The sequence below is a fragment of the Centroberyx affinis genome, unplaced genomic scaffold (genome assembly GCF_046629955.1).
Source record: "Centroberyx affinis isolate AG114_WGS23_722 - 3 ecotype Tasmania unplaced genomic scaffold, CSIRO-AGI_Caff_v1 ptg000806l_1, whole genome shotgun sequence".
Taxonomy (NCBI): domain Eukaryota; kingdom Metazoa; phylum Chordata; class Actinopteri; order Beryciformes; family Berycidae; genus Centroberyx; species Centroberyx affinis.
Window position 1 is genome coordinate 40,274 of NW_027279409.1, and position 12,012 is coordinate 52,285.

Genomic DNA, 12,012 nt, shown 5'->3' on the forward strand with positions numbered 1-12,012 from the left:
ACCATGTATTGAAGTTTAATCATGTTGCCATCGTTGCAGAAAACACTCCTCTTTTCTTAAATAAATTGAACAACCTAGTTCTGAAAGTACAAGTTGTATTTTGCATTGGTTAACTTTTCAAGCATGACGAAACTTGAGGAGGTCTCATTATGTTGCTTCTCCCCACCTATAGTACTGGTGCAAGCCAAATCAAGGTCAGTCAATTGACGCTCCTCTTTGGCTGAGTCTTGATCTAGAATGTAACTGTTGTGCTTTGTAGAGGGAAAATGTCAGAACAGCAGGGAACCCCAGACCAACTGGCTGCAGGGAAGAGCCAAGGAGGGGCTGGAGCCACATATAAGGTACCAGATTTAACAAGCTCAACTTCATGCTTTTTGTTGACTTCACACATTCCGTACACTGAGAAATGTATGGGTAGAAATGAAAGGAAGACAGAAATGCCATGGAAACGGCATGCCGCTGCCTGTGGAGATTGTACATCATGTTAAATGTGATAGCCAGATATATAATGGTTCCTGTCTTGCAGCTGGTGGCTTTTGAGTTTGAGAACTTCCGTGGAAAGAAGGTGGAGTTGTCTGCTGAATGTAAGGATGTGATGGAGAAGACAGAGAGAATCGGCTCAATCATTGTGGAGTCGGGACCGTGAGTAACCCAGTTTCCGTTCATCAAGACTCAATCTCTTTCTGTACGTTATTGCATCTGCACCCTTTTATGTCAGTTGTTTCCTTTGTTTAGAAATGTGTGCATTGAAGTGTAACGTAATGTTCTTTCTTATCCTCAGATGGGTGGGGTTTGAGCGTCCAGCCTTTGCAGGAGAGCAGTTTGTGCTGGAGAAAGGAGAGTATCCCCGCTGGAGCACCTGGACTAACAGTCAGAATAGCTACAGTCTGAGCTCCTTCAGGCCACTGAAAGTGGTCAGTATTCATGATAGCATTGAGAAGATGAGTGATCACTCACTAGTGGCCAACTGTTAACAGTTAGAGAGAATATACAGTAGATGGGGTAAAGGATTTCCCATGGGCGTTGATAATGGATTGTGACATTGCTGGAAAGCTTTGTTATTTGAGGCGTCAGTGCAAAATCCTTAGCAGATGTAATTTAGAATGTGTACTTGTTGTTTTTCTCTCCAGGACAGCGCAGAGCATAAGCTGCATCTGTTTGAGAATGCAGGCTATGCAGGCAGAAAGATGGAGATTGTTGATGATGATGTCCCCAGTCTGTGGGCCCATGGCTTCCAAGACCGCGTGGCCAGTGCCAAGGCTATGAACGGAACGTAAGCCTTCCCCTCCTCAATCAGAAATATCAAAGCAGTTGTCAGCATTGGTCCCACCACGAGAAGCCTAGACTGGTAGGATGCGGGGCTTATGAAATGGGCATTCACCATGAAGCCCAGAAATGGTAGCGTCATGTTTTAAGGGAATTTTAGTCCATGGGTTCATTATATTTAGAAATGTTCCTCTATGTTACGTAACCTTGTTCACTCTCATAGAGGTTTACTTATACCCCCAAAATCTCTTCATGCTTTTGTATTGACCCTGCTCTTTCTCTGCTCTCTGAAGGTGGGTGGGATACATGTATCCAGGCTACAGGGGGTGCCAGTATGTGTTTGAGCATGGCGACTACAAGCACTGGAACGATTGGGGAGCCACTGCACCTCAGATCCAGTCCGTCCGACGTGTGCGGGACATGCAGTGGCACAAGAGGGGGTGCTTCACTGTCCCTGCCCCTACACCTGCCCCTACTCCCAATCCCAACCCCACTCCCAATCCAACCCCAGCTCCCAAACCAGCTCCCAACCCTAACCCCAACCCGACACCTCCCGACCCCCCGACAGCAGCAGGAGCAAGCTGAAGGCAGCTGGCTAGTCCCCCACTAGAGTCTCTCCACCAGACCCCCTGTCAGTCCAGGCTGTCTGACCTTCTCTCAGAGGGACACCATGGAACAACATCAACAAAAAACATATAATTGACAACAATGAAACATGTATCTTGGTTGGAAATAAAGGTTTTCTCTGATTTGGGTTATCCAAAAATGCTTGCATGTTATTTATTATGCATAAGGGAGTGTGCTGTTTTAACACTGATTAGATGTATTGTTTATGATGATACTGCCTTTTGTCCATGACTCAGTAAGTAGTAAAGAGCCAAACTGAACATTCAGACTGGAAAACAGCAGTAAAAATATTATGCAGTGGCAGGATTACATTTACAGTCAAATCTCCCAGCAAATAGGCCTGAACAAAACAAAAAAAACTTCAGCAGCATATATTTGTCAGACACATGATGAATATATATCCATTTAATCATTATATTCTAAAAAGCAAAATAAAAGTCTGTAATAACTGTGACATATCTCACACTACACTGTATTGCTTCAAGGAAGTTCATGTTTCACCCCGTTCGTTTGCTCCTTCCTGATTTTTTTTTTGCCCAGGGATAAATTATGTAGGAAGTTCAGGGAGGATGCATCATTGATTGGTTAGAACTACAACTGGACCCGCCCTGAAAAATCTAATCATCCAATCAAACGCCAGTCTGATTGAAAAGCCTCGAGAGGTGGGCGGAGAACGCGCAAAAATTTGAAAGTTGTCCGGAACCAACGTTGGGAAAGAAAACACGGTGCCTCTGCACGTTAGCCAACCAATGTTTCATTTTAACTTAAAAAGACAGTTGTAAAGAGCTGCATGGCGGTCTGGTAAGTGAGGCCATACCGTATTGTTTTGCCTCTGCATATATAGTTACGTGTGTGTGTGTGTAGTGTTAGTTGTTTGGGTATGCTAGGTTAACGAACTAGTTAGCCGACGTTATCTTAGCAAGCTAACGTTACGTGTCATTTGTTGACATTTGTTGCCCCTGTTTTTCGTGGGGTAGCTATAATCGCATGCCAGCGTAGTAGTAACGTTACACATAAGTATAGACTTCCAGTCATTTTGACCCAATGTGTGTTATTCGTCAGGCTATCTGTTGTTAAGAAGCAATGTTGAAGTTCAAATACGTAAGTCAAGGAAACATGAAAATGCTGCCTTCCTCTGCGGACCCCATCACGAGCCGCAGCTCCCGACTCAACCACCTGTTTCAGGTAAACTGACATTTGAATTTAACGTCGAGGTCTACTAATGCAATAGACTGTGATATTGTACTGTCAGTGGCCTTGATAAATTATGTCTCCTTTGAATGTGGTCAGATCATGGATGTTAGCCTTTTTATTAGCTACTATATTGCCAAAATATGATACACTTGATGATGACATTTCCCAAGCATGTTTAATATGGTATTGCTAACTTGGTGTAGATATGCATTGTCTAAATCTATTCCAGGCAGTTTATAGCAACATGCAGTAGCTGACAGTAACTGACTTCCTCATCCTGTGTTTATGCATTGTCCCCAGGGCCGGGTCAGCTTGTGTGGGCAGCAGGGAGGATGCACTTTGGGCCGGGAAGAGTTTCTGGAGGCTCTGCTGCTGCTCTACCAGGAGTGCACCTCCCCAGAACTCATGAAGATACAACATGTGGCCAACTTTGTCAACAAGTGTAAGCATACATTTTATATACGCATAGTGTTCCTCTTTCTATGTAGATAACTGAATTCCTAATTCACAAGCTGTTCATTTTGTTGCCAAGTTATTTATTTACTGACAGTATACGCTGTTGTAATATGGTTTGCATTTTACATTCTAAAAGTTGTTGTTTTTTTTACACCTAAATCCTCACAAACCATGGTAGCAGAACCTTTGTGTATTTTCCTGTCTGTGTGTGTCTGTGAGACAGTTTCTGACGTGGTGTCAGAGCTACAGACCCTGCAACCTGGACTTCATGACTTTGACGTGCGTGCAGTGGTGGGTCGCGGTCGCTTCGCCGAAGTCCAAGTAGTCAGAGAGAAAGTCACTGGGGATGTTTGTGCCCTGAAAATCATGGACAAGACAGTTTTACGCACTCACGAAAATGTAAGATTTGCTTGCATTATATTGAAACATTGTGACAAGGTTCCTATGGTCATGTAAAATGTGGAAAAGTGATAGAATTTCAAAAAAATTTATCCACAGTTGTATGTCACTGTCATTTGGAAATACCATGTTTTGTATTTTTTTCAAACCAGTATCAAGTGTTTATTCCAAGCTTGGCTACTGCTAGATCTAGCTACCTTTTTATAAAGGATTAGAAATGTAAAGATTTACTGATTACCTGAGGCCCATTTCATAACCTACAAACAATTTGATTTGAATAGTCATTCAAATCAACTACTCATTAAAATAAATTAACATGGATGCTGACAAATATTTGCCACAGAAATTGTGCTATTTGTCATGGAATAATCACAAATAAGTAGAATCAGATTAACAAAAATGTGTAGAAACCCTCTTGTAATAAACTTGTACTACTTTGCATTTATTTTGTATGTTGTGAATCTGTAGGATTGGGAAAGTTAGATTTTTAGATTAGATTTTTTTGTTTTTCACTTCTTTTGCACTGTCCCAAATATGCAAACATTGTCCTACTGAGTATCGTCTGCTTTAGAAGTTGCAGTTGGAGAAACACCCAATAGAGGGTGCTATAGGGTTGTATAGAGCCAAACAAAGACCAAGACCAATCTGAATTCACAGTCGTGCTTCCCGGCATGTGATTAATAGACCAGAGGGATCTGAGTCAGAATAGTACATGAGTTGCTACAGCTAGGGATCTGAAGAGAGCAATAAAAAGAACATCTTGCATGTTGAAGAAATGTCTTGATGAAGCCCCCTGTGGCTATGTTTGCATAATGTGAAATGACATCCTGCAAACACGCATCCAAAAGAGAGAGGAAATACTTTTCTGCTGTAGCAGAAACTGAAGCTAGGAAATTAAAGTTCAGGCTAGTGTTTAATATGGGAGGTGGACCTCAGGGCATGATCTTGTATCATCAAGGAGTTAATTAATATGTGCCGTGACAAGAAAGGTTCCCAAATTTCACCTTAGTTATTGAATTAAATTGCATTAAAATAGTCAAGGTTTTAGATTTAAACCATTTGAAGCCCCAAAGGTAATGGCTTTTAGACAGATTTTATGTGTGAGTTTATGTGGCTGATGCATTACTCAGAATAAGAATAATGCATGTGCACTGCTGTTCCATGTATTTAGGTGATAGTTACTGTTGGTGTCTAGCTTTTTGTCACATCTGCTGACTATGTTGCTTTCTAATTCCTCTCAGGTGGTTTTTCATGAAGAGGAGCGGAGGATCCTGACTCTGAATAGCAGCCCCTGGATCCCACAGCTTCTCTATGCCTTCCAGGATAAAGAACATGTCTACCTGGTAAGACTACAGTATGGCTCCTATCTTGAGAATGGACTAAAATGACTTGTGCATTTGATGTGCTTTTATGTATTCCCATAGGTTAAATGGCAGGTAGTCTATAAGCTATAATAAGTATGCTGAGCCAAATAACACAAGCTATGTAATACTGGTGAAGTAGTATGAGCTCTAATGCCTACAAGCATAGTACAGGCCTATGTGCTATAGTATAGGCCTAGAAGTAGCCTCTTCATTGGACTGTACTGACTGAGAAAGATTTCTGATACCACTGTGATCCCTAGTTCAGCCATTATTTACTAGGCAAGCAGTGTATGTCATCTGTTGAACAAATCACTTAGACTAGCCTGAAGCAGGCGGGAGTGTGGCAGTTCCCAATCCAGTGAAAGAAAGTAGGCTTGGAGTCATTCCATTCACACACTATGGCGCCAACCATCTGATTGTTTTGAAATACATTAGTAGGTGAGATAAAGATTCCTGTGATGTCATTTTCTGGAAATGGACTGTGAGGTCCCTTTTTAAATAGAGAACAACTTATTGAAGACAGAATAAACTTTTTTATGAGTTGCCGCCTGTTCACTCAAAATCAGAATTGCTTTTATTCACCGACAGATTGACTTGGTTAATTGGTGGTGACCAATTACAAGACAGTTAAACGTAACAGGACCTCTCATATAGTGCAGACAAGACGCACTGAATGGCAGTAGACTAAACAAATGCACATTACAAGTATACACTCAAAGCTGAAGAATTGTTCCAGTGTAGCAGCATTGGCATACAGTAGTTTGTAACAGTGAGGCCCCCTATGCTGTGCCTGTACCACTCAATGTCATAAGTGAGGATGACACACAGTGTCCATTTGTCCTTTTCCCCACAGAGAACATTCAGTACAATCTCCATCAAGGCTGTCTGACACAGCCTCCAAATAATCTATATAATCTTTGGTCACCTGTTAGACTGGCTCAAATTGTAGGAAATTGATGTTCCTGCCTATTCAAGCCTTTCATGCTGCCCTCCATTTCTCTCTCAGCGCACCCTCTCTGTACATCTTCCTCCACTTCCCCTGCATCTCTGTCTCCACTCTTCCCCCTTCTCTAATTCCACTCCCCCTCTGTCTCACCCTGCTCCCTAACTGAGCATGGAGAAAAATACAAAGCATCCATCTTTATCCATGTGTCAGAGAGGCGCCCAGTCTCCCTGTTGCTAGGTAACACTGGAGAATGCTGCCGTTCATTCAGTCTCGTCGACCATTCATGCACCAGGGGCTCGCCTGCATGGCTGTATGGCTGCTACCATACAACTCAAATCAGCCTGACCGATGCCTCTCTCCAGCTTCTTACATTTAGAATGCCAATAGCAGTGTTGACAGAAAAGAGAACTTGAATGTCAAACTAGATCAAGTTTGATATGTTGATTTGTGTCCCCAAAATTTAAAGGTGCTGAAAGAGGTATCTTTTTTTTGTCTCAACATCATGCTATAAATGAAAACATAGGCCTATATTTAGCCTATAAACATGGATAAATAAGATACATAAAGATTTTGCAGTTAGTGCTGGTATAATTTGGGGCATTGAAGACTAAGCCTTTGACTGCAGTATCACAGATAAATCTGTAATAGTATCCAGTGTTACATAACCGAATCTATAATCAGGAGAACCGCCCTAGGAGCTTAAGCAGCTACAAATAAAGCTGACTAGAGCTTTGATGTAAACTGTAGTCCTAAAATGTAGTCCTACACTTGTCCCTTTTTTATTTTTTTCTTCTAAATATGGGCCTATATGTAGCTATTCATACATGTATCAATTGCATATGAGACCTGCTAATTTTAATCTTGATCTCATTCAAGCAAATATCCAAGAACTGATCATAGTTTTACCTTACCAATTTCTAACCGTGTATGCATGTGTCTTCAGGCAATGGAGTACTTGCCAGGCGGCGACTTGATGTCCCTGCTGAACAGATATGAGGATCAGTTTGATGAGTCCATGGCTCAGTTCTATCTGGCTGAGCTGGTAGAGGCCATCCATGCTGTCCACCAGCTGGGCTACGTCCACAGGTAACACACCAGCTACTGAATCCAACCTCTCTGAGTGGGAGGGCTGGCCTTTCAAGGTCTTAAGGAATAACATGGTCAAGGAACTAGGACCAGTGATCCTAAATGAGAACTTCTACTTTGAGGTCCTTGTTGAATGCCATCCTTTTGGTTTAATTGAAAGACCAAATGTGCATGATTCAGGAAAACGGTAATTGGTCAGGAAAAAAATATCTCTAAAAAAAATAATTGTAATTTAACCTAGCACCCTGGGTGTAATGTTATGTAATACAAAACATGGCAGATGGATTCTGTTATCCTCAATGCAATAAACATATTGTGGTACTCGGGCAACAAATAGCTGTGTAAAAGCAGTGTCAGATCTCTTCTAAATGATCAACTTGCAGAGATGTGAAACCAGAGAACGTTCTCATCGATCGGACGGGTCACATTAAGCTAGCAGACTTTGGATCAGCTGCCAAACTGACTGCCAACAAAATGGTAAGTAGATTTGTATGGAAGTTGCTCTATGTATGAACCTCTATGCTTGACAATGCATCAGTGTGAAATTTGTTGTAATATATTTTCAGGTGGCAGCTCCCACAGTGCCTGTAGGGACCCAGGACTTCCTCTCCCCTGAAGTCCTGACAGCCATGAATGGGGGCTCTCACAACACCTACGGGACTGAGTGTGACTGGTGGTCCCTTGGGGTCTTAGCGTATGAGATGATCTACGCCAAATCTCCCTTCTCTGGTGGCACCTCCGCCAAGACCGTCCACAACATCCTCAACTTCCAGGTACACAGCCTCTCATATGGACTGGTACTGACATTAACACTGTATGCTCATGTCTGACCTCTGTGGTTTGAAAATCTGGAAGCAACATGGAATTCCAGAGGAATTAAGAATTAAATTGTCAACTTTTACCATACTCAGTGGAGATATGCAGTCTGTAATCCCTGGAGGAATATCTGATCAGTCTGTCTGTTATCTAATCAATCCTTATCCATGTTATTTGTTCCCAGCGATTCCTGAAGTTTCCAGAGGAGCCGCGGGCCAGTAAGCAGTTTGTGGACCTGGTGCAGAGCTTACTGTGCGGAGCCAAGGAGCGGCTGGGTTTTCAGGGACTGCGCTGTCACACCTTTTTCTCCAGTGTGGACTGGAACAACCTGAGACAAGGTGAGGAGAATCATCACCCTTGAGACTTCTCCGTTCTCCTACCTTTGCGGTGAAAATGCTCAATTTGGCTTGAAATGCCACAGTGACGGTGATCACACTGTTACTGGGCAGATGATATGGGACTGGTTGTGAAATTTGAACATGCAGTCTAATCAGTGGCGTTGATAATATACAGTGTGTACATGTCAGACACACATGCAGGCACGCGTGCACTCACGCAGACAACACACAGCAATAGCTTTGCCAGTGGTGGTGTCGGTAGTAGTAAAATAATGAGATTCTGTGTGTTGCTGGCAGTAGGCCAGCTCTTTCCAGAGGAGGAGGAGGGAGAGACAAGAAGAGAGGGAGACACAGAGTGAAGATCTGCAGCTCATCTGCTTCTCAGTAGACGCAGCAGAAATCTTTTACGCTAGTGACACCAGACATGCTTGCTGTGGAGGAAATACACATGCGTTTGTTGAACCTGACTGTCACCCACCAAACCTGAGACTGCATTGAATGAAAAGAAATTGATAATGTCCCCTGACCAATTGTGGGAAATTGCATCAATAACGTTCACATTAATGGTCATTATCAATGAAGCATAGTCGAATTATAGAACCACAGTTCTGTAGTGGCAGAATAGATTCATGTCTTCATATGTACACACATATCTTTTTGTAATTCTGAATGGATTATTAAAACATTGATTTCCTTTGAGCACAGTGGCTATAACCTTACTTCCAGCTATAGTGCAACATGCTCATCATTGCAAAGCATTAATAAATCCAGTTGTTTTGCTCAAGATCCACATGATTACTAGACTACAATGATGTGTTTTGAAATGCAGTAGCGTTTTGTGTATGTGAGCATGTGTGGGAAGGGATTGGCTAATTGTGATTGGTTAATTGATTTATTGACTGATTGATTTTCTTTGAGTACTAAATATGAAAGACAACATAAAAAAAAAAAAGAATACATGAATAAATGTGTGTGATGCAATTACAGACAGGGTTTGTTGATAATTGGATACTGGCAGAGCTTTATGCTTCAGCTTTGGCTCCAGCTGATTAGCTTGTGCTGCTGCAGTGAGGGAGAGCAAGTGAGCGTGTGTGTGTGAGAGAGAGAGAGAGAGAGCAGGAGGGAGGGAGGGACAGAGGCAGCATGTGCATGAATGCGCGACTTACCGCACTCTAGGCTCCCACCGCTGTGCTCCGTTCCTCCTCGCCTCCCTTTTCTCTCCCCTTTCTCCTTGTTTTTTTTTTTATTACCTTATTCATCGCTGCTCTCTTTTTCCTTGCCCTCTCTTACTCCTTCCTCTCATCATTTCTCCTGCAGTCCTCCCGCCTTTCGTTCCTGCGCTGCATGCCGAAGATGACACCTCTAATTTTGAGGAGCCGGAGCAGGCAGCCCCCCGGCCAGCCCCACCAGCCCAGCGAGGAGCTCTACCAGCGGGCTTCCAGGGCCAGGATCTGCCCTTTCTAGGCTGGTTCTTCAGCAGGGCATTGACAACATTGGCCAAAGCAGAGTAAGTACTACCTGTTTACTATGCATTGCCTGGCTTATTTCAAAGACACCCCCCCCCCCTCTCTCTTTCTGTTAGTCAACAGAGAGATCCTCCTGCACACACCTCTTTAACACACCTTTGTTGGTTAAAGACCCTCCGTTACAGTTGGCAGCAGTTCTGCCCTTAGACTCCTCATTACCACGGCAACAATTTCCAGATAGCCTTGTTCCAGGCACCCTAGTGTAGTGCCCTGGGCAGTTGGTGCTGTATCAGTGTCATTGGTGTTGGTGCCTGTTGGGGCTAAAATGGGCTTGGCCGTATGCTGTGTCAGACGAGGAGGGAGGGAGGGGAGGGATCCCCCTGTTCTGTGGCGCTTTCTTCTACTGATTCCACCATTAAAAGCCTGTTTTTGTGTATGGGATCAAACGTAGTGTCTCCCAGTGAGATCCATGAGGATCCCATAGATCAACTGAATGGGCCGGAGGATGTGAGCTGGCGTTTATCTTTGCCATCGGCGCTGATTGGTATGCGACTGAGTGTGTCAATGAGGTTTGCTGAGAGGTGGAACCCCACACACACACATACGCGCACACTCCCACCCTCCCTGCTGTTATTGTGCTTGTGTGTTACTGTGCAGTATAATGGGCTCATGACTTTTATAGCATGGGTTTTGGGACCGTCATTACCCCAAATGGTCTTTGGCTTCTTAACCTTTGATAATAATGCAAGAGGATGGGCTTCATTTCTGTAGCCCTGTGGCACTGATCTAGCAGGTTGATAGTGCTGTAGACTGCGGATCATGACAGCAGCAGCAACAGAAAGGGAAGAAAAAGCATTACCAGATTAGACAGGGAAAAGGATGAGAGCCCAGATTGGGGAAGAGAATCTATTTCTATGGTTACCACCATGATGTTTTTTTTTCCCCAGTCCCCACCCCCATCTTTACCCGTCTCCCCTCCTCTCCTCCTCTTTTTTTTTCCACGTTCTCCCTCTTCTAATGTCTCTGTCCCTTGCTGTTCCACCAGCAGTCATCTGTTCATGGTTTTTAACTGAAGCCAGTCATTCCCTTTACTGCATTTGATGAAGAGCAGCTCAAAGCTAATAGATTGTGTTAAATTTTGTGTGTGTGTGTGTGTGTGAGAGCAGTGTGTGTGTGATGCATGTGCGTATGTGTGCGCTTTCTTCATTAAAAAGCCAAAGAGGAAAGAGAAATGCACCCAGAGCCAGGCATAATGAAATGCTAATCATGTGTTTTGGGGTTTCCTGCTATTCTTTCCTTATTCTGTGTGAACTTGTGTGTCTGTCTCCTCATTAGTAAAACACAACAACACAAATCCCACAGCTTGCCTCAAATTTATACGAAGCCGTCTGTGGTTTAGTGTCAGAAATGTGTTTGCAAGGTGGTCTGTGTGTGTGTGTGTGTGTGTGTGTGTGTGTGTGTGTGTGTGTACGTATTCTATTCCATGGGTGCGTGGTGTGAGAATGTGTGTGTTCTACTCTCTTTGGAGACAGTCTATGTAGCTGACCAGTGCTGCCAAGTCTTTAACTCACATACTCCTGCTGAGCCCCTGTCTCCCTTTGTCTCTCTTCAATAATGCAGTCAGCGCTGGCTACTCATTTATTATCTGTCCACAGCTGGACCAAGTCATGCCCAGCTACCATGCTCCTCAGTGAAGAAAACGGTGCCTTTGGCTTTTCTGTTTTTAAAAAAAATGCTCCTTTTTTATTTCGCTTCTCCTGTTGGAGGTGCAGTAACAGTATGACCTGTGCCTCCAACAAATTGTCATTGATATTCTCTTAAATCTGGAATTATAGGCCTACCTAACAACAAATGGTGGGCAGATCATTAGATTGCAGTTAAGAAAATTTCATAGAAATGTTTTTGCTTTCTTTTACAAGTAAAGACTCTGTTAATTCTAACCAAAACTATATGGATCAAATGGAGAAAATTGCACAACTGATCCCTCAAATAGCCAATCTAGAACCATCACCAAAAAATGCTTTTCCAGCACTCTTCTATTTCATGCTGTTATA

The 12,012-nt window shown here is 43.1% G+C and overlaps 2 protein-coding genes across 2 annotated transcripts in view; both read left to right on the forward strand.

Moving 5' to 3' along the window:
* The first annotated feature begins 266 nt into the window (after positions 1–266).
* Positions 267–1,851, forward strand: crybb3 (crystallin, beta B3). Its single transcript, XM_071520523.1, has 5 exons — positions 267–341; positions 527–642; positions 782–914; positions 1,131–1,273; positions 1,560–1,851. Exons 1-5 carry the CDS (start codon positions 267–269, stop codon positions 1,849–1,851), a joined length of 759 nt encoding a protein of 252 aa, XP_071376624.1.
* Positions 1,852–2,582: 731 nt separating this feature from the next.
* The window catches only part of cita (citron rho-interacting serine/threonine kinase a), a 37,522-nt gene continuing 28,092 nt past the window's right edge, over positions 2,583–12,012 (forward strand). The window contains exons 1-10 of the mRNA XM_071520510.1: positions 2,583–2,694; positions 2,956–3,078; positions 3,388–3,529; positions 3,767–3,942; positions 5,184–5,285; positions 7,196–7,338; positions 7,722–7,819; positions 7,912–8,111; positions 8,339–8,492; positions 9,810–9,999. Coding sequence (XP_071376611.1) covers positions 2,977–3,078; positions 3,388–3,529; positions 3,767–3,942; positions 5,184–5,285; positions 7,196–7,338; positions 7,722–7,819; positions 7,912–8,111; positions 8,339–8,492; positions 9,810–9,999 — 1,307 coding nt within the window. The 5' untranslated portion in view covers positions 2,583–2,694; positions 2,956–2,976. The remainder of the gene's footprint in view (positions 2,695–2,955; positions 3,079–3,387; positions 3,530–3,766; positions 3,943–5,183; positions 5,286–7,195; positions 7,339–7,721; positions 7,820–7,911; positions 8,112–8,338; positions 8,493–9,809; positions 10,000–12,012) is intronic.

What these genes read in the sequence shown, in the direction of transcription:
- crybb3 (XM_071520523.1), top strand. Translation starts at nt 267, where the DNA reads ATGTCAGAACAGCAGGGAACCCCAGACCAACTGGCTGCAGGGAAGAGC. An exon ending in GGGCTGGAGCCACATATAAG is followed by an intron (nt 342 to 526) that starts GTACCAGATTTA and finishes CCTGTCTTGCAG; the next exon opens with CTGGTGGCTTTTGAGTTTGA. An exon ending in CCTTCAGGCCACTGAAAGTG is followed by an intron (nt 915 to 1,130) that starts GTCAGTATTCAT and finishes TTTTCTCTCCAG; the next exon opens with GACAGCGCAGAGCATAAGCT.